General features: G+C 43.5%; 1 protein-coding gene across 2 annotated transcripts in view; it reads right to left on the reverse strand.

Annotated features, from left to right (window-relative positions):
- Nucleotides 1–24,129, reverse strand: part of APPL2 (adaptor protein, phosphotyrosine interacting with PH domain and leucine zipper 2) — a 51,784-nt gene extending 27,655 nt beyond the window's left edge. Inside the window, exons 1-7 of one of the 2 annotated variants that reach the window (XM_025204907.1) lie at nt 23,893–24,129; nt 17,563–17,661; nt 7,628–7,687; nt 6,999–7,070; nt 2,947–3,034; nt 524–562; nt 359–417 (exon numbers count right to left, since the gene is read on the reverse strand). In XM_025204907.1, the coding sequence (XP_025060692.1) occupies nt 359–417; nt 524–562; nt 2,947–3,034; nt 6,999–7,070; nt 7,628–7,687; nt 17,563–17,661; nt 23,893–23,946 (471 nt within the window). In that variant the 5' untranslated portion in view covers nt 23,947–24,129. Of the gene's footprint in view, nt 1–358; nt 418–523; nt 566–2,946; nt 3,035–6,998; nt 7,071–7,627; nt 7,688–17,562; nt 17,662–23,892 lie in introns of both variants that reach the window. The other variant, XM_006024262.3, reaches the window with a different exon arrangement.
- Nucleotides 24,130–24,549: the final 420 nt, after the last annotated feature.

Below are 24,549 nucleotides of genomic sequence, written 5' to 3' on the forward strand. Positions count from 1 at the left end.
TTAACAAAAGTGGTGACTAGAAGAGCTGAATAGTAGGGGGCTTATACATTCTGTTTGTGGCATTTTAGGATCTTCTTCTATAGAAGTCACCCTTGGAGCTTCCCTCAATGCTAAATGGATTTGTTTCAGCAAGGCATTTAACATTTGGGCCTAACCTGAAGCACACAGTGCCTATTGAACTAAGGTCTAAAAGCTGACTAGAAAGTTAATCGCTTGTAGTTGTGAGCTAGTGCGGTATGGTCCAATAAACCCAGAATTTTGTAAATTTGCCTGTGTTTTAGTTATAAATGAAACAGGTACAGCTGCTGATTTAAATATTCCTAACATTAAGGACAGAAATATAGGATTGTTTTTTTACCTTTTCATTTTCTTTTCTTTTTGGTAACCTGCTATACTTTGCCATTGAGACATCATGTTCTGCAGACAAAACACGTTTAGCATTATGACATATGTATACACCCAAAGATTTCTGTGACATTTTTTACAACACGCCAGTAGAAACAAACAAAAATATTAAACGTACCATTGCTAGCAAGACCAAAAAGATCCTTCAATGTGCTTACTTCTGGAAAAAAGCAAACATTTCAAAGTGAGACCTATAAATATGGCTTATCAAGTAGAACCCCAACAAAATGAATATGTAATCGAAGGACATTTGTTTTAATCATTTCAGTTCTGTTAGTGAAGATGTACAGTTGTGCACACCTCAAAAATAATAAACCAAGTGTAAGGTCATGTAAAGAATGCTATTTCACAAACGATCTACCAAGGCTATAAAGATTTGTTTTTCTACAGTGTCTGGCCAGCCTTTAATTGTCAACAAGGGGGGCTGGACTAGATGACTTCTGGAGGTCCCTTCCGGCCCTACTTCTCTGACTATTAATACAGAAAGCACATGAACTATGGCTCATGGTGAATTCTGGAGTGGCTGCAGCCTCCCCATGTAGCCCCGCTCCTGTAGGACCCCGTGGAGAGGGAGACAGTGGGGGTTGGGGCTGGAGCAAGGGCAGGCACTGCCATGAGCACCTCATCTGGGGGCACGGGGGGTGGGCAAAGCCCTGGCCCCAGTCTACCCCACCCCACACACAGATCTGGGGGCACGCCCCCCCACACCCTCCTGGGATGCATATAGCAGCAGAAGCTGCCGCCCCCCGCACCCTGTGGACCAGCCGCTCGCAGCTCCATCCTGTGCTCTGTGCCAGCTGGGCAGTGCCTGCCCCTGCCCCAGCCCCAGCCCCAGCCCCACTCCCTCCCTCACTACAGGGGCCTACGAGAGCAGGTCTATGGGGGGGGCTGCAGCCCCCTGTAACAGGGAACACTAGCCCTGTCACCAGAAGATAGGTCTGCCCCTTTAAGGCCAAAACTTTCTGGGCACAGAGTGCTGGTAAGGAAGGGGTTACATGTTGAGCCTGGCCAGCCAGTCAGCTGACCGGAAGGGGCAGGCCAGGACTATAAAAACCCTGGGCAGAGCACAGTCAGGGAGTGGTAGCTGAAGGGGAAGGAGTATTTTCCACAGCTCCCTGGAGAGGCTTGGTGAGTGGTCCAAAGGCAGGAAGAGTGGAACTATGGAAACCCCGGAGAGATGGCAGCCGTACCACAGCAAGGGCTGTAGCCGACGGTGGGGAGCCAAAGCATGAACCTTGCGAACGTAAGCTGACATGCTGCTTTTCTTGATCACGTTTGCTGGTGGCAGTTATTACTCACGGACAGGACTAATTTTATTTTATTTTTTTTCTTCTCTTTTTTGATTATTGAATAACAACCAGTGGTTTGGGTGAGGCTATTAGGAGAAGGAAGAGGCCTCATTTTTGGGGCCCACTTCAGAGTGGTGACCCTGGCACCAGTGAGGGCGTGACTTTCGGGGGGCACAGACCCCAGCATCAGTGGGGGCACAGGATTTTGGGGGGCACTGATCCGGGCGCCTGAAGGCACGATCTTAAAAAGCCGGGGAGGCCTGGTGCAGCTCTTGTTATGTTTTCTTTTTTTCCTTTGGACTAGGAAAGTGCGAGGCTGTCCCCTAGCCTTGAATTTGCAACCCCCTGGCTGTGGGGCTAGTGGCCATGCCTCTGGGACAGCGGGGCCAGGCTTCAGATTGGAGTAGGAAAGGGGGCCACAAGCCTCAAGGCACCGTAAAAGGCTAGAGCCTCGGAGTCAAACCCTTTTTTGTGGGTTTAGATGGGAAGGCCTAACTAGAGAAAGACGGGTCAGGCCCATATAGGCGAAAGACCCCAACATACAAAATACAATAAGCAGACTCCCACTCGTAAGAACATCAACATAATTTCCATCAAGACGTGGCAGGTGAGTAGAGGGTGGGACATCAGAACTTCAAACAAGACTCCAAGGCCGCCCCACATAAGGCATGGATTACCAGGGAAGATGGTGCTGGGGAGGGCGACCTTTTACCCCCCCCCCCCCAACCCCCCCTCCCAGTGCCACCACTGCCCACCCTGAGTGCAGCCCGGCTCAGCCCCCTGCCAGGAAGAGCCTGGTGCCAGGCACAACCTGCCCGCACCCTGCACATAGATCCAGGGGCACCCCTCCCCCCACACCCTCCTGGGGTATGCACACGGGCAGGAGCCACCCCCCGACCCTGCATCCCCTGGACAAGCCACTCGCGGCTCTGTACTGTGCTTTCCCTGGCTGTGCAATGCCTACACCAGCCCCACTCCCTGCCCCAGAAATATAAATAATGTAGCATTTGCAATAGGCCCACTGATGCCATAATAATCTTAACTGCCAAACTGTAATGTATGAAATATAACCATCAGCACATATCCACAGTTTTCTTCTACTGTTGTACTACAGCTGTCTTTAATTCCAGCAAAACCTGTCTCTTTTTTTTTTTTTTAAAAGAATGCTCCAGCGCAAAGGGTGATGTTAGCTTGGTAACACTCATGTAGTGGTTAAGAATGGAAGGGAATTTGAAGCCTCAGTTGAACTTACCTGTAAGATCTTTTTCTCGAAACTGTATTATTGGGAGAACCATTGTGTCTGCAAGCTGTTTTGCCAGCTCAGTATGAAGAATGTTAAGCTGGAAGAGAGAAAGAAGTGACTTAAATTACAGTGCAAGTTCAAGGAGCACTGAGGACTTGCTGTTGTAAGTTAGGAGCCATACATGTCAGTACATAGCAGTGCTTGTTTTTGAGTACTATGAGCTAATGTGGCAGCCAGTATTCACATGTAACATAAAACAGAAATGCTTTAAACTTGGCTTGAGATGTAAACGTTTCTCAACCAACCATTTTATTGGGCCAAATAATGCCAGGTCTGATGGTTACGTAGTATTTCTGATACCAGATAGTGGAAATACCTCAGAGAGATCCAATGTCATTATCAATTAGCATTTTAAACATGTTTCCCTGATGTACTGTAGTTCAATGAAGTATTTGGGTTTTTTGGGTTTATTCAGATACAGCTATTTCTGACTTCATGCAGCTTCCCTCTAGAAGCTGAATATACCACTCTCCAGAGTATAATTCACAACGGCATGTCTACATGAGATACTAACTATACAGTAGCCTAATAACCATGCGCAGTAGTGTGCCAGGCTATGCTTATATGCTACTGCACCATAAGCATCACTAAAAACCCATGCACTGGTGCTACTGAGCAGCAGCACAAGTTGCTGTGCACTGATTTAGTACTTGGTGCATTAATGAGTGTGTAGACATGCCCAATCAGTCATTGATATCCATGAGAAGCCTGCTACTGACTTAAATAGAAATTGAACCAGACCAGACTAAACGGCTTAAAGTTTCACTAACAAACTATATATCACAGGAATAAATACCCAGTATTTTCCCTGGACTGTGCTGTTTAAGCTTGCTAAAGGAGAGACTTTGTATCAAACCATTTACCTCCTCTCTATTAGTATGCAAACAGTTCAGCTGCCTTGGCAAACTACACCCACCTTGTCCAAATAAAACACTTTCTTGAACACCATATCAGTTTAATTGTTCACATTTAGTTTGATGCCTATGAGCAAGAGCTGTTTTTCAGATAGGTAGTGGTTTAATTCAATTTTTAAAAAATGTCATATTTCACTACTTGTTTTTGGGTAAGGAAGGGAAAGGAAGACTTTAGATAAGACTTGGACTTAAAAAAAACAAAAACAAAAAACAAAAAAAAAAAGCATAGTTTGGTTCTTCAGTCATATTTCAATTCTTCCCTGATTTTCATAAGTGCTGAATATCCAGAATCTCGCACTGAATTGAATGGGTCCTACACTCTTGGCTCATACAACACTGTCTATTTAATGAATGGGAATTTTGCTTGAGATGAAACAGCTGATATTCTCTGATCACTGCTAATCATGTGGTTCATAATCATTTCACTGTTACCCTTATCTCCCCATCTATCTGTCATACCTGTCTGTCATCTCTCTTCTCATGCTTACATGCTTTTCTACATTGGAAATTGAGGGGGGAAGGAGTATCTCCAGTATAACTTTGGTTTTCTCAGGAGAAACAGCCTTTCATCCATGCACAATAAGGCATTTGTATTTATTTTATTTTTTTTTCTAGCAGATTTAGGTGCTTAACCTATACTGGGGAAAAAAAACTTTCTGGCCTTTACAAGTCAAGCAGAGAGCTTGTGACACAGAATGATAAAGTTGGAAGGGACCTGGAAAACCATCTAGTCCAAACCTGGCATAGATCAAGGTTCACTGTTCCTAAACCAGCCCAGACAGATAAACACCCAGCCTCTTTCTGAAAACCTCCAGTTTGAAAGAGATCCCACAACTAGACAAATTGTTCTATGTTATGGAACCTGATCTGCAGCTAAAGCCCTGACCTTACCACAAAACAAGTAAGTTATCATCATTTTTAGTACACTGATGAAGATATAGAGATGGATTATGGAGGAGCATTCCACATCACTGCAAGTCGCAGAGCTGTAGGTCATGGGACAGCCACATGGTACAGGGTACCAAGCAGCAAAATCCTCACAGTTGGTTTACTCAGCGTGTTGGTGGTTGATGAGGATCTTGCCCTAATGCTTGCATGGTCTTTTTAGATGATTCAAAAGAGCATTTTAGTTCATGCAGACTGTATTAAGACAGTTGACCATTAATTCTAAGGCTTATTCTGAAGGGATTTTTTTTTTTTTTTATATAACTAAGCTCTTTGTCAGTACTCTACACCAGGGGTCAGCTACTTTACTGTAGAGCAGCATGCTGGGTGCTTGCAACCTGATTAAACTGCTTAGAATGCCCTTAAATATCTATCTCGGTTCTAGCAAAAAGAGCAGATCAACCTGTGCTCACCAGGATACATTTCAGAGTGCTGAAGCCTGGCAAAAAACTTCCAGGCTTAAGAACAGAAGTTTGACACACTGTGTTCCCACAGTATTGCAGGGTCAAAGTGTGCTCCTGGGAGGTTCCTATGCAGGGTGGCCCAGATTGGGCCCACATCCACACCCTTGTTCTTCCCATCAGGTCTGCAGAAGTGTGGAAGCAGACTGGAGGAGTTAAAGGTGGGTATAGAGTGGGCATATTAGGATTCAATACATTTATAGGGGTCTAGCTAACGTGCATGAAACAAGGTTATGGAAGACAGTAGCACTTGTGAGGGAAAAGCCACAGGCCTCACAAGAGAACAAAGTGAATTCACTGTTCAGACCACAAAAAGGAGGGGTTTTATTTATACACTGCACACCAGAGAGAGAAGCAGTACTTTGTATTTATTCCGGGAGGGCTAGTCTTGTGACAATAAACGTTGCTCCTTTCAATTACGATCGGAGGAAACAGCCGAGCAGGAGCAAATCATTTTTTGGGCTAATTCCAATTAAATCAAGGGAGTTAATCCAAATATGAGTTTGGCCTTAATATTTTAGCTTTTACATCCAATTTTACTGTTCTGTCATGAGCACACCCCAATGTAACCTTTGCCTTTTTCTTTTAATTGCAAAAGTGTAAAGTAAACTGGACAGGAATATGGCGCATTACTGACAGACCAAGCATTATCCCAGCAGAACCTGGAAGGACTGAGTGAGGTGGGAAGGAAGAAAAGGTACAGATCACCTTGGAAACATTAATATTTCATTGCTAGTGGGGCCACAGGTAGAAAAACTCCCATTCCTTAGCAGCGACTTGTCCTGCCCGAAGAAGAAACACTAGACTTCAAACACAACACCCTATGCACGTAGCCTGATTTAAACTGATCCTCCTGCTGACACCCCACTGAGTTCTGTGCGATTTCAAGGCAATGACTATTTGAAACTTTATTAATTCTCCCTGGGAATTCTGGACATGGGCTGTGGAATATTAAAATGTAGTAACTCCTATGCCTTTTTATCAGAAAAATGAGGTTATAAACTATCACAGTCTGGCAGATAAAGGCCCTGTGTTGGTAGGTATCTCCTGCATGATCGGCTCAGCCTTGCACTGAGAATGATGCATAGAAGGAAAGGACCTCAAAGGAGCACAGTGCTCCTGGCCCTCTGGTAGTAACACAGACTGATGCATTCTTTTACCTGCACTCAACATACTGTATAGAAAAGCAGAGCTCTGCCTACTACTCCACACTTTCTTTGGGGACTCCATGCCTCTGGATGGTAACAGGTTGGGAGCAGTGCTAGTCGCCCAAGTACAGGGGCTGCAACTCTTCCCCAACTCATATACAGGCCACAAAAATGCCATGGTGTTCATCATTCCTTCACCCCTCTCTCTCACATCGTGTGGTGTTAGAGTCCTGGTCCCCCTCTTAGATCTTGTTTCTTTAGTACATCAATATTATCTGATACAGGATAACTGTGTATCTAAGACTTTAAGTCACACTCCTGTCCCTTTATTATCTTATGTATTTTAATCAGCCTTTATTGGTATTCCCCTAGTGCAACCCTCTAGTCTTCTTTAGTGGGTGTGGAGAACCAGGACTCTATGATCACTCTACAGATGGTTACACAAAGGGCCCTTAGTAAGCAATAGCCAGAGGCAAAAAAGATAAAAGGACAGACAGAGCATGGGACTGTTTTACAGACTATATTTAGATTACCTCATCTACTACTTTTGAGAAATAATGAAGGCTGGATATCACTTCTTCATCTCCTTTACCCAGAGCAAAATTCTGAAAGTAAAAATGTAAATCACGGTCATACAGACTATGTGCAAGTTACTGGATATGTAAAAATAATGTCATACTTTAGTATATGTTCTTTTTTTTTTTTGTCTAAATGAACAAATGTTAGACACATTTCAAAAGAATGCAGAACAAAACAGGCTGTGCTGCATCAGGCATGCCATTCTGGATGGGATTTTCAACAATCCCTAGCATGGACCTAACCATGCTTCAGTTGATATCTATAGGTAGTTGTAGTAATATTAACTAGGGTGGTGCGACCGGGGTAACCACCTTGGTCACTGACTTGCAGGAGGCAGGGTGAAAAATAACAGCTGCTGCCAGCAGTATATTGGCAACCAGAAGTCACCACTACCTCTGCGCCCAGCCACGTCACTACGCTGTTGGGTAGTTGTGCAGTTGGCTCCAATGGGAGCTAAGTTAGGCTAATGCTCAGCACTTCTGAAATCCCACTCCTTAAACAGGTCCATGCCTGTTTCTCAGGTGTAATCTAATCAGCAGAACGCAGAGATTCCTTACCCTTGCAGACACATTATTCAACATACCTGCTTTTCATATGCAAGAAGCTGCTTGGAAAGCTGTTGCGTGGCTAGACACATCTCATTCTACAGACAGGAAACAAGAGTTTAGTAGAGGTGATTAGAAAAAAATGGATCCAGGGTTACTGCTACAGCTACTTCACTATTTGCATTATGGTAGTAGAGAGAGGCCAAAGGCAGAACTACGACTGTCCTGTGTTAGGGCCTGAACATAGCCTAAAGACATACCCTGCCTCAAAGCTCTCATAGTCTCTGGCCCCAATTCTGCTGTAGGTCAAGCACGTGTCCAATCTGTGTATGCAAGTAGTCCCAAAGCATTACATCAGTCCATGGGAACAATAATCAGCTGGTGTGAATTAGGCCTTTTCTATGCACACATTTTGTAGGGATTTAGTTTTTTTGTTTTAATTTACATAGGTTTGTTTTAATTTATATAGGTAAACTAGTACAACTGTAAGCAAGGAGACAGTTGTACCAATATAACTATAGTGTTTTCAGACTAATAGAGCTGAATACAATTGTGTATAAACCAGGTCTCAAAGTAGCCCCACACTGGCCAGTAGAACTATTACATTCATGAAGTTAAGTCCCAATCTGGTAGCCTGTTATGTATAAACTTGACTTTTACGTGAATTTTAAGAATATGGAAGAATAGCTGTGTTGCTGGTACATGGAGTACCTAGGAGGAAAGTATTTATTAGATTTATATCCCCCACCCTCCCCTGTTGAAAGAAGATTGAGTGACCAACAATAAAATACATAAGTTATGAAACAAAACTAAACATGTGAAAATGGCCACAACTTACTCTCAATGAACCCCTTCCCATGTGCAGAATTCAGTTGCCTCTAAACATGTCACAATATATCACCGGGGAAGGTTTGCAACTAGTAGGAAAGAAAGGAGGAACCAACTAATGGAATATATAGGTAAAGTAATGAGGAGGACTGGGAAAATAGGCCTGAATCAGGTGAATCCATCAATATAAGCTAAACAACTGGTGAAGTCATTGAATCGCCAGTTTTATATACACTAGACTAAGGCAAATATGAAGCAGCAACTGTGTTTATTGGTATTGGCTGAGATACCAGTAGACGACAATAATCAACATTGTAAAAACACCATTAGTTTGGCACCATGACCAGTTTCTGGACTGGCTCATGTTGCAGACACTTCCAGACATGGCATTTAAAATTGGACCACATTCTCCAGGACTTCTCTAAGTTACTGCTCTTTAGTCATAGGGATTTAGCCTAAAAACCTCCAGGTAATGAATTTTGTCTCTTCTGCCTACGCACAGCACCCAGCACAGTACGAATCCAAATATTTACAGGCTAACAATAATAATAATAGAAAGGTTTTGCCTGAAAGATGCTCTGACCTCATATTGTGGCTGTGTAAGCTGTCCATAAATAGAAGATTTCAATACCAAATGGTACTGTGAATACTGTCTAAAGCTCTATTCAATCCCATGTTTCTATCCATATGGTGATGGCACAAATAGGTAAGTCTGAGAGAGCTGCCTGAAACAACTTTCAGCCTCTCCCATTGCCCTGTGTTTTCCTTTGCATGTTGTATACCTATATGGGAGTGGCTAAGACAGGAGTAGGAGAGGCGGTAACTTCTGTTCTCTGTTAAAGAAGCAGATTTAATCTAGGGTTGGGGATTCAAGCAGTCAAACATTGTCAAATAATGGTCAAAGGTTTTCAGCATTAATTTATTAGAGTAGTAAAAAGAGAGAGGCTTTAATCTTCTCCACTGGCTACAACAGCGTCGGATTGGAGTCGCACTGAAAAACTGTGCCCAAGACATTCACCCTGGCTGTATGTATCCCTTTCCTTCCTGTATAAAGAAGTAATAGTCCTCTGAACTATTTAATTTGATTCTGAAGTCCATAGCTCTGTGTGTGTGTGTGCACACACACAATATGCACACTCAGACTATATTTTTCATTTTTGAAAAAAAACACAAAACCATAGGTAGTCTGCATAAGCCAAGACAAATCTCGCCATTGCCCTAATTCATGTGAATGGCCTAGGCAGAAGCAAATGCACCCTTAGAACAGGGGAGCCAAGACTAGCTTGCCAGAGGCATTCCCTGCCTATATAACCAGATTTTTGGCATGAGAGAGAACCTAAGCCAGAGATTTTAGACATAAGTCTTCACAGGGGCCTCCATACCATTCTCACATGCTGCAATTAACCTTATCTCTTCTGTAGTCACTTGTGGTCAAATCTGTGGTTGGGCCACAAGTGCTCAGCCATAAAAGGATGAAGAGCCACATTTTGAACAATGAATTGCTACAATGCAGGGAAAAGGTAGAGGCTCACTGTCTTAATTCTGGCCCTCTTAAAGCATCCTGGAAGTGTCTTTCCTAGGCCAGGAGTATCAAAAATACAGCCTGTGGAGCCATTTGATCCGGCCCACAGGTCACCAAGCCAACCCCATTTGTCAGCCGTGGCAGGCAGCACAGTGAGTTCACTAGGGCACCACATGCAGCTTGCATGTTGAAAATCCCATCCCAAACTCCCTATGCAATGTGCAATGACAGGCTGTTGTGGGCAGCACACCCCCCCTGCCAGCCTCATGGGCTGTGTGCACAGTGAGCCCCAGGACTGGTGTGAGCTACATGCAGCCAGCAGGATTAGACCAGCTGCACATGCAGCACAAAAGGCCAGCACAGAGTGCACAGGGGTTGGCATATGCAGTACAGGGCTGGACCCGGTGCCATTGCTGCTCCACAGGAGGTTGGTCCCAGTGTGGCCTGCAGACTGGTTTTGGGACATTTATCCGTCCCATGGGGCGAGATGAGTTTGACACCCCTGCCCTAGGCTGTGAGTGCAAAGAGGTGTTACAAAATATAACCAAATGTTCAATGCTATTGTTAATCTGCATCAAATTTCTAACCAGGCAGTAGCAGCTATATATTGACTCTAAGCAGATTTTTGGGTGCTAAGTAGGACTAGAAAGAACAAGTAGAAAGAGAACTGGGCATGAAATTTACCCCTGGGCTTCAGGCCAAAAAATGTCCTACACACCACTGAAATCCCATATAAGCCAATAGGTGATATGTTTAATGGTGCACTGGCCCAGGGCTGGCTCTCTGTACTAGGGTCATTGTCACCCTGTCAAGATACAACGTACATTATTTTTGCAGCATGTATGTAAAGTCCCTGTGGGATTACTAATGCTACATTCTTCCTCAACACCTGCCAGACTGTAGCCCTATTACTGGAATGAAGTTTTCATTATGTCATTTCCAGAATAGAAAATGGAAAACACTATCAATCAATTCAAATTAAGCCGACAAATTTAAATACAACCATATTACATAAGGAACACAAAGTAGGCTAAGTGTTTTGCTTATGTGGTGGTAACAAGATTTACTTAAGGAAACTTTATTTGAGAAATTTTGGCTTAATCCTCCTCTAATTTGTTCTCTATCAGCTTTCCTTCTTGATTCTAGTTTGTTCCCTCTGTTGCCACCACCATTAATCAGCTGGAGGGTTTAAAAGCTATTATTTGTGTTATCCAAATTTCCAAATCTGTTAAACCCTGGGAATCCATTCTAGCAGTTATTAATGTAATTCCACACATTATCCCACAGAATAGGGCAACACACATTTCTATTTCTCTTACTAGGCTGAAAATAATGTTCCAATTAAGCTGAAGAACAATGTTGTGTATATATTTATAAGCATCTGTACATAAATGTATTTTTTAACATCAAATAATAACACAACATGAGAAAAATCAAATGGAAAACAGTGGAGCAAAGCAAAATGAAAGCTATTCAAAATGTATTCAGCTGTTCAAATTAATCTCATACAGTATCCCACAGCTCCTTCTGAAATTTCAGAGTTAATCAAGCTCTTCTGTAGTGGGAGAGCTAGTAATGAAAGACTGTTAACTAAAACCTATTCAAAATGTGACCAGCTTGGTAAATCTAAGTGATGAAAACAACTGATCAGCGTGGCAGTAGAACTACCACCATGAAAAATGCAGTTTCATTAGCATATTTTTAAAGCGGGGGAGGAGGGGGGAAGAAATCACCAGGGAAATCACCAACTCCCCCCCCCCGAAAAACTTTATTAGGAAGAAGAAAGACTTGGTAAGAAATCAGTACTAATTAACCAACGATGAGCAAGGATGACTTGTTGCAATTATTTTTTTTAAACTTATCTGACAAGTGCTCAGAGTAGTAACAAAAACTTGTCAGAGATCTACCAGCATCAGGTTACATGGATGTACTAAAGGAGATAATAACTTGCCTCTAATAGCTATGTCTATCAAACACATATGTCATGAGTTATACAAGGAATTATCTGTTTCAACATTTTGGTCAGCTCTGGCCCAGATCCTGCTTCTGTTCAGGACAGTAGCAAAATTCCCATCCTCAAATCTTTGGATCTAGTGTCAAACTATCAATATCATATACTTTGGCTTAGGCTTGCTCTTTATCATTATCTTTCATGCATGTGGCTATTAATCTGATCATGCAAGAGTAGGATGTTGCTGTCTTCAGTTCATAATGAAAATCCAACAATGCTGACTATTTTTGAAGTAGGTGATCACTGAACCTGCCTTGAGCAATGGTTGTAATAAACGACCTTTTGGCTAGGGACAGAAATTACACACAAACCAGTGTAAGGGATCAAACACCAGTTCAAATCTGTAACAAAACAGAAGTTCAGTACATATAAACCACTTTCAAAATGGCTGAAACCAGTTTAAAATAAACCAGTAGTATGAGACTTGACTGATTTAGGTTAAATCGGCTTATTGAACTTCTGTCTCAGATCCCCTCCAGATTCAAGTTAACTGCCAATCCCCAAACATCCCAGGATGCTTTGCATCTTCCCTGAAAACCGCCCCTCGCAGGGTGGGTGGGCTAGGTTTGGCCCAAACTGTCTGCTCCACCCCCACCCCCACCCCCTTGGCCTGGGCCTGGGCCACTGCAGGCACGTGGCTGCATTTCTAAAATCAAAAGTGACTATTTGTTCACTTGCTTACTGGTTCAATCTTCCCAGCTTAGACTACCTGCGAAGATTTAATTGATTCAGCCTCTGGCTTTTTGACTGACTGTACTTAGTCTTTGAAGCTTCTTCTAGCCCTGGTTTTTCTATGATTTTATCAAAGCCTGTTCCTTCTAAATAAATCCTAGTGTCAAAACATCCATGTCAGATATAGTTTAAATGAGTGTGGTACCCTTAATTATTCAATAGTGGATATTTATTATTGTCTGCCAGGTTCCAGGTAAGAGGTCATTTTAAGGATTAAACTGAGCTGTACAATTATTGTGAAAGGCAAAGATACATCTTCTCCTTGCATCCAATCCACATGATAAATCTCTCAGCTACGTTTCTGTGCTGGCTAAAGCCAATGTTTTTAACACTGTACATGAGCAAGCATGAAAAGATGCACCATGGCTTCATCTGTCAGTGTGGAGACAAAAACTGCTGTGTATGCAATGGTGTGAAATAAGGCTTTAATTGGTACATATTTTGGATAGCTAACCTGCTCACAAATGAAGAGAGGAAGGATAGGTCACTGGGGGAAGTTGTCCACAAGAGATTTATGGACTGTCCTCCCTCTGGGAACATGAAGGTATCCAATCTCATTACCATGCTCAGTTAACGTGCATGTCTTTCACAGTTCGGTTAATAAGTAATTAGCAATCTGGAAAATACGATGAGTCTCAGGGTTTAAGCTTACAGCCAGAATGCTGCAGAAATTTAAAAAAATAGTGCAGGGAGGTGCTGAGCCACTTCAGATCCCAGTAGATTGGGATTGCTCAGCATCTTGGAGGATCAAGCTATTCACTAGCTTTCCCTGTGTAGCTAATGCAGAATGATGTATTCAGTTCCTCACAAATGATAAATGCCTCAGTGAAGAATCATCTAATAGGTCAAGAAAGGGCAACAGTTGAGGTTTTCCTGTAAGACAGTGGCAGAAGCTACAGCAGGATTCTTGTTTAGCAGGGAATCAAGCTTTCCAAATTCCTGCAAACCTCTCCACAAGATGGCTAGTACATTTCCTGTTCTACGTAGTTAGCAGAATGTGGAAATTTGAGTACGCGGACTATAAGCTTAGGGTGACAATTTCTAAAGCTCCCTAGCTGCATTTAAATGGAGTCCCATGTCTTAGTCAATATGCTACTCATCATCCACTGTTTACTCACGTTAATAACAGGTGGAGAATGTCAGGCAGAGCACCTCTCCTGTAAGTGATGCAAACTTGCAATTAACATGGTAATATAAATGTAGGTGCTGCTTCATAAAATCGGCTACGCCAGTTCTGGTTTACAGAACATCTCCTCTGTAGCCAACTGGTTCTATGAGAAAAGCAACTTAAAAAACAAATATTTGCCCTTATGGTTGCAGATGAAAGCTTGAAAATGTGATCCATGTGATAGAGGATGTGTGGAGAAAAGCAAATAAAGACAACACTGTTGTTCTTAGTCCTCATAACAATCCATTTGATGTTGAGTAGCCAAATGTATAATTTTTGGACTTGTGGTTGACATAACAGGCATTTCTGGTGCCTTATATAGTTCTGATAATCAGGGACCCTGCCACTGGTTAAAATTCTGTAGTTAAAATAACTGAAGACAAATTGTTCCACTTTTTACAAAGCCGTTACCTAAAATAAAAACATTCACATCAGGGAAATACTTCTCCTTGTGTGCCATTCAGACTATCTCTGGTAACTATGGATAGACTGTGACTGGCAGCTGCCACTTAAATGAGTGTTTTGTGCACTAATGTGACTAGAGACCTATCTTTATGTGGCTCTCTCTACATGAGGCTCAGCATTGCGCCCATTCAGCATGGCCAATGCTTGTGACTGAATCACGAGTCTTCTACGATTTCATGCTTTATTAAAGCTCTAACTCCTAGAAATAAGTCAACACATGAACATCTCAGCTTTCCTTTTTTTTTTTTTTTTCTCAATGTAATTTAATGTAATTTCCCCATACAATTCTGGAGCATATCTTATGCCTCAGGTACACCCAGAAGACTCAAATTTCAGAATTCTAGTAAAAAGAAACTTAGATGTCTTATTTTAAATAGCTCTCGGGATTGCTAGAGCAGTCTCATGATTTTGAAGAACCTACTCCCTGGGGTTGGAGACACCCAGTATAGGTTAATCTTTTGATTTCCAAGTTTGAGAGCTCCATCCCTATTTATAGCTATGCAAACATTACTGGAAAGTAGATAAGGAGATTCTGCCCTTAGCATACAGACAGGAAAACTAACACAGAGAGTGGAAGTGACTTGCTTAAGACAAGTGAGTGGAAAAAGCAGGATCAGACCTTAGGACCATAAGCCTCCCTACTTTTCTGCTCATTCTACTAGATCACATTCATTTTTCAAATGTAACAGGACTGCTAGCATTTCCTGGTAGGTCTTTGGTGAGGCACATCCTAATGAAACAGCAAAAAGACATATGGTCTTAACATGTGAATGTGAAAAACAGTTTCAATAAAGATTACGCACCTTATTATTTGGACTTTTTATAACTATACATTCATCTTTTATTATGAATTCTTTCAGAGTTATTACTGACAGAAGCTACTACATGCTAGCAGTTCATGAACTGCTCTTTAACATCACGTTCTTTGTAATTAAAATACATTTTCTTGCAACTTAGCATTTCCCTTCCACATCTAGGGAAGTGACCAGTACTAATTTTTGCAACATGAGGTCTGTAGCTTAAGAGGGAAAGGTCAAGTCGGACAGAAAGGGCACTATATTGTGAGTTGTTTTTTTTTTTAAGAGTGTCTCTTTAAAAGCCTAGGCTGACATTTTCAAAGCCTGATTCCCATTACTTTCAACAATGTCAGTTGCTCTACACAGCTTTCCAATTATCAGCTACAATATGTTATTTTTCCATATAGATTTTTCCCCCCATCCAAGTCTGTCTATATAAATCTTGCATCTATAAACTTAGTTATTCCTTTACCACACCCCCACCCATAAAATAATATACTGACCTTTTGTAAACAGAAAGTCTTCTTTGATTTGGTTCAGGTCAGGTGCCCAAGTATCAACAGTGAGCACTTAAGCCCAGAACAATATTTGCAATAAACAGCAAATGCAAGAAGTGTTTGAGGAGGAAGTAGCTCAGAAAAAAGGGGGAAATTGAGCTGGAGATTCAGGAGCATGGCAAACCATAAAAAGGAGAATGGAGAGTGCAGGAAGAAGAAAGGGGAAATATCAAAGGCTGTGGGGAGAAGTGGAAAAGACAGGAAATGGGGAAGGAAGAGAAAAGCCAAGCAAAGAAAAGCATCTCGCCAGTGACAGCAATTCTTACAAGTTGCAGGCCAGAACTACTGCTTCCTAAAAAAAACAATTTGGGCATCAGGAAATGGGAGGAACACCCAGTGTGTGTGTGTGTGTGTGTGTGTTTGACATCTTCGTAGCATTTGTTCAGTTCAAATAACCAAAAGATGTTTATGCCCTTGTCTTCTTCTCCCATCCTGCCCCTAACAGCTCTTCCCTTTGTATGATCAGACTCACACTATACAAGCATTCCCCTCTGTTTGGAACTAACTCCCTCTTCTCATCCGTCTATGCTCTTGTCTTTCTTAAAACCCAGTTCTTTTGCAAAGCCGCCTGACTCCGTTTTGTTTAATTGTTGACGTTGCTTCAGCTGCCCACTAAGCTGGCTATTGTATTACTTCTTAAATATCTGAGTTGCCCTGCAAGCTCCTATTTTGTACAGGACCACACACAGTCAACAGCATTAACACTGGTCTTCCCAGTTGTAGGCAACTAGATCCTAAAAGGGCAGCTTCTACATTCAAGCTGTGATAATCAATCAGCCTCCTTAAAGACCAGTCCTTTCAAAGGGACACACTAAGGGCTTGATTCTCCACTTCCCCAAACTGGGCTTTACAGCTGTGTAAATCCACTGCCTACAATAATTTGCATTGACAGGAATCAATCATTCCATTTTCCAGCAAAAGGCCACCCAATCTGAGGGCCTCCATGCACTCTATGATCTGCCTCACCGGATTATAAGAATCAAAGAGCTTTCTTATTTTATAGCATTGGGAATTGGGTGCCTAACCTACCTAGGGAGACAAGGTTCCTTGGGTGAATTTGATATCTTTTATTAGACCAACCCAAATGGTTGGAGAATAGTTGTTAAGCAAGCTTTCGGGTTCAAAAACCCTTCGTCAGGCTCAGGAAGCTGCAGCAGTTCTTCCTTCTGCAGCTTCCTGAGCCTGATGAAGGGTTTTTGAACCCGAAAGCTTGCTTAACAACTATTCTCCAACCATTTGGGTTGGTCTAATAAAAGATATCAAATTCACCCAAGGAACCTTGTCTGCCTATATCCTTAGACCAACACGGCTACAACCTAAACCCCTGTAACCTACCTAGGTGCTTTGACTATATCACTAGGCACCCATCTACTTTTTTAGGTCTCCACATACTTTGGAAAGTCTGACTCATAGGCACTAAGTCTTAAGTCCATGGGACTTGGCATAGTATTTTCAAAAGCACTGAACTGACTTACCTGCCCAAGGCCCATTTTCAAAAGGATGTAGGTATTAATTCAACATGTTACTATATGTATGTACATATAAGCTACCAAGAGTGAAAATGTTAGTATCGCCCTATATATAAGGGTAAGAAGATACCATGGCTCTTATTTTATTTTTTGAAAGGCTATTTTTAAAGAATCTTTTTCTGAAGAGATAGCAAAACAGCAAATTAAGGAGTGCTCAACATTAAAAAGTCTGATTCCCGTTCTCCCCGCCCCCATTCCCGCCTCGCCAAAGTGCATAGCACTAACTCTCACACAAGTCAAAGTGAAGTACAGGTAGTCAGCACCCTTAGAAATAAAACTATCTATTAGAAGTGTGATAAGAGCTTACCTTCTACCCCCCCACCACATCCCTCATCAAACAAAATCAACACAAATGAAAGATTACCTGGGCCCCATAGACCCGCTGCATTGCTTGAAGCAACTGGTTTGTATATTCTGTAAGGGTTCCGGCATCTTCTTCAAATACGCTAAGCAAGGAGCGAGTCTTTAATAAAAGAACAAAAAGCAAAAGTATTACTCCCAAATGGAAATACAGTACCAAACCCCCTTCCCCTGCAAAAAAATTAAACATTTTATTAAAGAAACCGCAGAAAAACAAACCAAACAGTAACATTTTTTAAATATATAAGGCTCTTTCTGTCCAATGATCTAAAAAAAAATCTCACTTGAACATGCTAATGTGATGAGTAAACTAGGGCACAAAGAAGTGAAGTGACAAGTACTTAATAGAGCAGAGCCCTGACTACTATGCTCTAACTAGCATATCCTTCTTCCAAAACAGTCAGAAATTTAAAAAATCCTGAAAATCTACATTTGTGATGGGCCGGCATCCGAGATGATGCTCAGGGGCAATCAGCATGGATTTATTAGGGGGAGATCATGTCAGACCAACCTGATTGCCTTTTATGATCAGGTCACAAAGGCCATGGATGCAGGTGTCGCGGTGGATGTAGTCTTTCTGGACTTCAGCAAGGCCTTTGACACCGTCTCTCACCCCATCCTAATTAGTAAACTAGGCGACTGTGGCATAGATGCCTACACGGTCAGATGGATTGCAGATTGGCTGAAGGGTCGCACTCAGAGGGTGGTGGTGGATGGATCATATTCGACTTGGGGGGAGGTGGGTAGTGGAGTCCCTCAGGGCTCGGTCCTGGGCCCTGCGCTGTTCAATGTCTTCATCAGCGATCTTGATGTTGGGGTGGAAAGCAACCTGTTTAAATTCGCTGATGACACCAAAATTTGGGGGGAGGTGAGCACGCTAGCAGGGAGAGAGAGATTGCAGAAGGATCTGGATAGGTTACAGGGGTGGGCAGACAGGAACAGGATGCGTTTCAATACGGACAAGTGCAGGGTGCTGCACTTGGGTAGTAGGAACCAGCAGCACACTTATAAGATGGGGAGCTCCCTACTTGAGAGCACGGAGGCGGAAAGGGATCTTGGTGTCATTATTGACTCCAAGATGAACATGGGCCGACAATGCGAGGTCATGGTTGGCAGGGCTAACCGGACCTTGTCGTGCATCCACAGGTGCATCTCGAGTAGAGCCAGGGAGGTGATCCTCCCCCTCTATGCGACGCTGGTCAGGCCGCAGCTGGAGTATTGTGTCCAGTTCTGTGCGCCCCATTTCAGGAGGGATGTGGACAACATGGAGAGGGTCCAGAGGAGGGCCACCCGCATGATCCGGGGACAACAGGGCAGACCCTACAGTGAGAGACTGCGGGACTTGAACCTATTCAGCCTCCACAAGAGAAGGCTGAGGGGGGACCTGGTGACCGTCTATAAACTCACTAGGGGGAACCAGAAGGGTTTGGGGGAGACGCTGTTTCCCCTAGCCCCTGCTGGCATAACAAGGAATAATGGGCACAAGTTGATGGAGAGGAGGTACAGATTGGACATCCGAAAAAACTACTTCACAGTCAGGGCGGCTAGGAGCTGGAACCAACTTCCAAGGGAGGTGGTGCTGGCCCCTACCCTGGGGATCTTTAAGAAGAGGCTGGATACTTACCTGGCTGGACTCATTTGAGTCCCGTTTTTGTTTTTAGGGTGAGTGGTTTTGTTTGTGTTTTTGGGTTGTTCTCCCGCCCTGGCGGGGGGTCGGGCTAGAAGATCTATTAGGTCCCTTCCGACCCTGAAACTATGAAACTATGAAACTATGATTACAGTAATCAAACTCAAGCCAAGGACTCCTAATCAAACATTATCACTAGCTGTATCTCTCTACCATCATAAGCAATCTTATTAAAAGAGGTGTTTTTCATTCATTATCTTCCATTATTCTATTTCAGGAGGCTTTGGCTAAGCCAGAGCCTCACAAACAGTGCACTTTCTTCACTCTGATCTACTACTTCATTCTTGTGAGCAAATGAGCAGAGAGGGAAAGAATAATTTGTATTATTTTGGACAAATACAGCCACTTGGCAATTTCACAGAAACAGGCCAGGGACACCAGAAATGCTGCTGCCTTGTTTTGTGGGTTGGGGAAAAACAAGTCCCCAGACTGGGTCAGACAACTGAATTTCCTGGATCAGGACAGGAAAAGAAAAGGGCAATGAAGTGTGAGGCTGTCACTAAAATAGTGTCCCTTGAACAAAGTCACCATGTATGCTGCTATTCTCAACAGTCTTAAGTCTGGGAAATCCAATCTGGGTGCATCTACATAAGATGCTTAATGCACAATAGCCTAATAACACTGCACAAAAACCATGCTCGTACACTACTGCGCAATAAGTGTCACAAAAAAAGTTTGCCGGTGCTACTGCGCAGTAAATGTAGTTACTGTGCATTTAGTTTGTACTTCATTAAGCAAGTACTAAACTAAATGTGCAGTAACTACTGTGCATTAATGAATATGTAGACATGCCCTCTGGGTACTAATCAGAGTAGTTTATTAAGGAAATTAGTCTTAGGGAAATAGTCAGAAGTGTCACTTTTGGGAAGATGTACCTTTGTTCTGGCCTTCTTTGCAGATTTCCCAGCAGAGAGTTTATATTCATTCTAAGAGCTTTAAACCACTCACCTAAGAGCCTTCAGAGTAAGACAAAACGTTCCTTTCATCTGTGCTGAGAAGTTTATATCTAAGGTGCAAAGGAATGCTGTGTAGCGGTTAAAGCAGATGAGTGGGAATCTGGACTTGCGTTCTGCTCTAGATTTTGCATTGCTGCTCTGGCTCCCTTCTAAGTAAATCAGCCTCTAAACACTCCAGTTTACTGATGTACTAAAAGGGCATAATATCCTAGAGACACTGCGGGGGATGCTTCATTTTTGGAAAGGACTCGGCACATCCTAGGACAAAAGGAGCTTTACTACTACAAAGAGCTCCTTTTCTTAAAATACCACCTACAAATCAAAAAGGGAGAGAAGGGTGCGTCTACTGAGAAAGCCATGCTAATGTGCAATAGAATTAGTCTACTGTGCATTAGGGTTGCATAAAAGATGTGTGTAGTAGCACCTGTTATTACAGGTACTAAACTTAGCCTGATCCTGCCCAGAACTCCCAGTCAATGGGAATGCCATGTTCTGAGTTACTAGAGTTCGGCTCCTATTCTGAATTTTAATTAGTTAAAAACTTGTTAATTTGCAAAAAGTCTGGATTTTAGCAGTCACAATCAGTAGCAATAGTTTGGTCATTTTAACACTTCCATTACCCAAAATCCATCTTTCCCTCATCTAACTTTTTAATAACCTTACACTATACCGTGACAAAAGACTGGTTCTGTGGGATGGAATAAACAATGGAGAATTACAGAATGAAGCAAGGGAATCATGTGAAAGAAACAAGCAAGAAAATTTACAGGCCAAGATTTTAAATGATGGGTGCTTTAAGGTAGGTTCCTAAGTGTATATTTGTGCACATAAGGATAGTTTTTTCAGAGGAACAAATTACAGTTTGATGCCTAAACCCTACTGGATTTCCCATAAACTCTATGGAAAATACTAGTTTTGCTTAGCGAGATGCCAAAAATGGATTTGGATACTTATCTTTGTGCAACCATTTTAAAAAAAATCTTGTTTTTGGTATTACTTTATTAACAAATAATAAACCCCATAAATGGTTCAAGCAGTATGGGATGTTATAGTTGAAAACTTGTATTATGTTTATTTTTAAAACACTGTTTGAAACCAATATTGCTAAATATGTATGCACGTTTATATTTTTAGTTATTGCTGTTATGATAATTTCTTCAAGAGCAGATTATGCTGGAGAAATGAACCAGTAATCCAAACATAAGAATTTAACATTTTTTCAGGTATCATCAATCATACTACTACCACCCTTGCTGTTGGAAATGTCAAGCCAAATCCTGCCTTCACGTAAGGAATTCCACTGCTTTTCAGCATGGCTATTTGAATTTACCTCCTTATTTGCCATTAACAACTTTAAACAGACCACATTCATTCTGGACTCTTTTTATACTGCGCTGGACAACAAATCAAGATCTAAATATTGTATTTTTATTAAACATGAGAGAGAGAAAGAGAGAGAGAGTGAGCTTTCTTGAGTCTGATAAATAATTTAGGCCTAATTCTCCGCTGTCTTTTATGCTATCCAAAAGAAAGTGCTTTCACATTCATTTTATTCTCCTTTTGGACTGGTGATAGTGACTGACACAGTACAGCGCAACAGAAAATGGGGCCCACTTTGCACTAGGGTAAATGATAACATATAGGCTCTTCCAGACAGGAGCTGTCTTTTTGTTTTAAGGCTGTACAGAACCTAGCATAATTACATACCAATACATCACAGTGCCTCCTAGTACACCACATTATCATTATCACTGTTGTAAATAATAATGATGATGATGATGATAATTACTTCCAGTGGAGAATCAAGGCCTCAAAAGTTACTACATGAAAACCGTATTTAATGTATGAATTAAACATCTCTGGAACACAGAATGATTATGCAAAATGTTTTCCAAAAACCTATAGAATTAGAACAATAAATTATTTTAAAAATCTGGTCATGTGTCGGTGTGTATACAACTTTTTTACTTTTCCAGTATTTCCAACCATTGCCATAAGATGCTGATTGAGCAGGCAAAATAGTTTGTTTGTTTATTATGAGTATAAAGTTTTTCAAAATGAATGTTTGCACTGAGTTCTGGAGATGTTAACCCCATAAATGCTAAGTATTATCAATAATAAAGCTAAACTAGTTCAGTAAAGGGTGTGATGCTCCCCATAGGAAGAAGGCACTGATTCCTTCCAAGGCCAATTTCACTCCTCCCAGGATGAAAATTCAGGTGTAACCTCATTCCAGGACAAGATGATTTGGAGGGTTGCTGGGTGGGGTGAAGGTAAATGCAGCTCAGCAGGTACATCCTAGTAAGGCTTTTCCTTACCACATATTTGGACCTTTGCTCCACTCCTAATTCCCACTCACCCCTGTGCTCCCTTCTTTCTGTCCCATAATGTCACTTTTCCTTCTTTTCCCCTCCATCCCTCGATGGAGTTCCTGCTCTCTCATCTCCAGCTGCATGCTCCTCTGTTCTCTCAAAAGCTTTCCCCATTCCTCCCTCCCCACCCATAGACCATTCCCCTTTCTCACCCGGCTCTCCCTGCCCTGCCCTCTGGCTTTGTCCCTTTTTTCTTCCAGCTCTTGGATCTCCCCCTCTCCACTGTCCTTTCCCCTCCATTAAGGAGCCTTTCTAGGGCCCATGGTTCACTTTTCCTAGTAAGCATGCAGCACCAGTTGCAGGTGGCCTAGACAGGTGATCATCGTCAAGGGCTGTTTGGCAACCTTATTTTTCTCAGATCAACTCTACCGCTGGGAGAGAGTCAATACAGGGCGTGAAGCACAACATGCCCTACCTTGGATCTGGGAAAGAAGCATAAGCCAGCGCCCCGCCAGTGTCAGTTTTACAACCTGCTGTATTCTCCCCCAGATTTGCAAACCCTGCTGCAGTCTCTGACCATGCCGGTCAGATGAGTTTGAGATATCAATAGCGGGCTGGCAGCGTGCCCCTGCAGCTCGAGCACCATCCAGCTCTGCACACAACACCACCTGGCAGGTCTCATAAGTCCTTTCTCCTGTGGCAGCCAGCACGCACCCAAGCCCAGGCACAACAGGAAGGCTGTTTGACAGGGAAGGAGAGAGGGCACCTTGCTCTCAGTGCCCAGCAGCCACCACCCTGCCCCCTGCGTCCACCTGCCCTGCGTCCTCCCATCCGGCTTTTGAGGGGGGCCGACTCCCTCCTCACCCCCATGCCCATGGGCATTTCCTAATATACCCCTTGCCTTTGGTTTTCACATATGGGTTCAAAGACAGCATCCCTATGCACAAAAAAAGTATGGGGTGTATTCAATAAAAATTAACCCAGAAGAACCTGGACACCTGAGCCTGGAATGGGCAGTTGCAGCAACCTGCTTCTAAGACACCTCCCACGGGAGCAAAGCACCCCCATCAGGCCCGCAGCTGGGGGGGGCACCCCAGGCTCCCAGCCCTAACCCCTGCTTGGTGCCAATCTCTCTGCGGGCACTAAGGACCAAGCCAAAGGTTTCCCCCCACCCCACCCCCCCCCCGCCTCAGGCTTGCCAAGCGAAGGGGCTCCTCTGTGCGTCACAGGTACGTCACGGTAGGTAGCAGAGGGCTGCCAGCTACGTCACAATGGAGCGCGGAGCCGAACGTTTGGCCGGGCCGGGCCGCCCCGCGCTGCCCCTGCACGGGGACGGCGACGGGGACGGGGACGGGAACGGGCCCGGGGGCGGCCGGTACCTGCGGGCTGTCTTGCAAAGCCTCTTCCAGCAGGAGCTTGTCGACGGCGGGCATGTCGGCTGGGCGAGATGCGCTCGGCTGCCGCGGCTCCCCCCCACCCCGTACCCAAGGAACTGGAGAGGGGGCAGGAGCGGGGGAATCAGGGCGGGCGGCTGCTGCCCCAGCCCCACTCCTCCCAGTTCCTGTCTCCAGAAGGAAGCGAGTCACCGGGCAGGCTGACAGCGGGATGGCGCAGGGCGCAGGAAACGCGGCCGCGGAGGACTTCCTGCCCGCCCAGCCGCCTTCCCTCCTTCTGCCAGGCGGCACCCCGCTGTGTGGCACAAGGAGGGGGCACGAGACACCCCTCTAATCGAAAGATAGCCCTGCAGGGCCTCTGGGATGCCAGGGAAGCCCTTGACAGGGACCTCAAATGAAATACCTGGCAAAAGAAGCCAAGTTGTGGTATTTTGTGAAGTACTAGCTGACCATCTTTATTACTGCAGAGGCTTTCTATGCAGGCAAAAGAAATGCAGAACCCGGTTCTGAATTAAGGGACTGGTACAGAGTTCAGCTCCTCTCTCCCTGCGCTTCTGAATAGGCTCAGTAGGGCCTTGGCACCTGCCGAAGGCAGATGGCACGTTAATGGGGAATATCCACCGCTGCCTTGAGGGGAAGAAC

The sequence above is a fragment of the Alligator sinensis genome, unplaced genomic scaffold (genome assembly GCF_000455745.1).
Source record: "Alligator sinensis unplaced genomic scaffold, ASM45574v1 scaffold267_1, whole genome shotgun sequence".
Lineage (NCBI taxonomy): Eukaryota > Metazoa > Chordata > Crocodylia > Alligatoridae > Alligator > Alligator sinensis.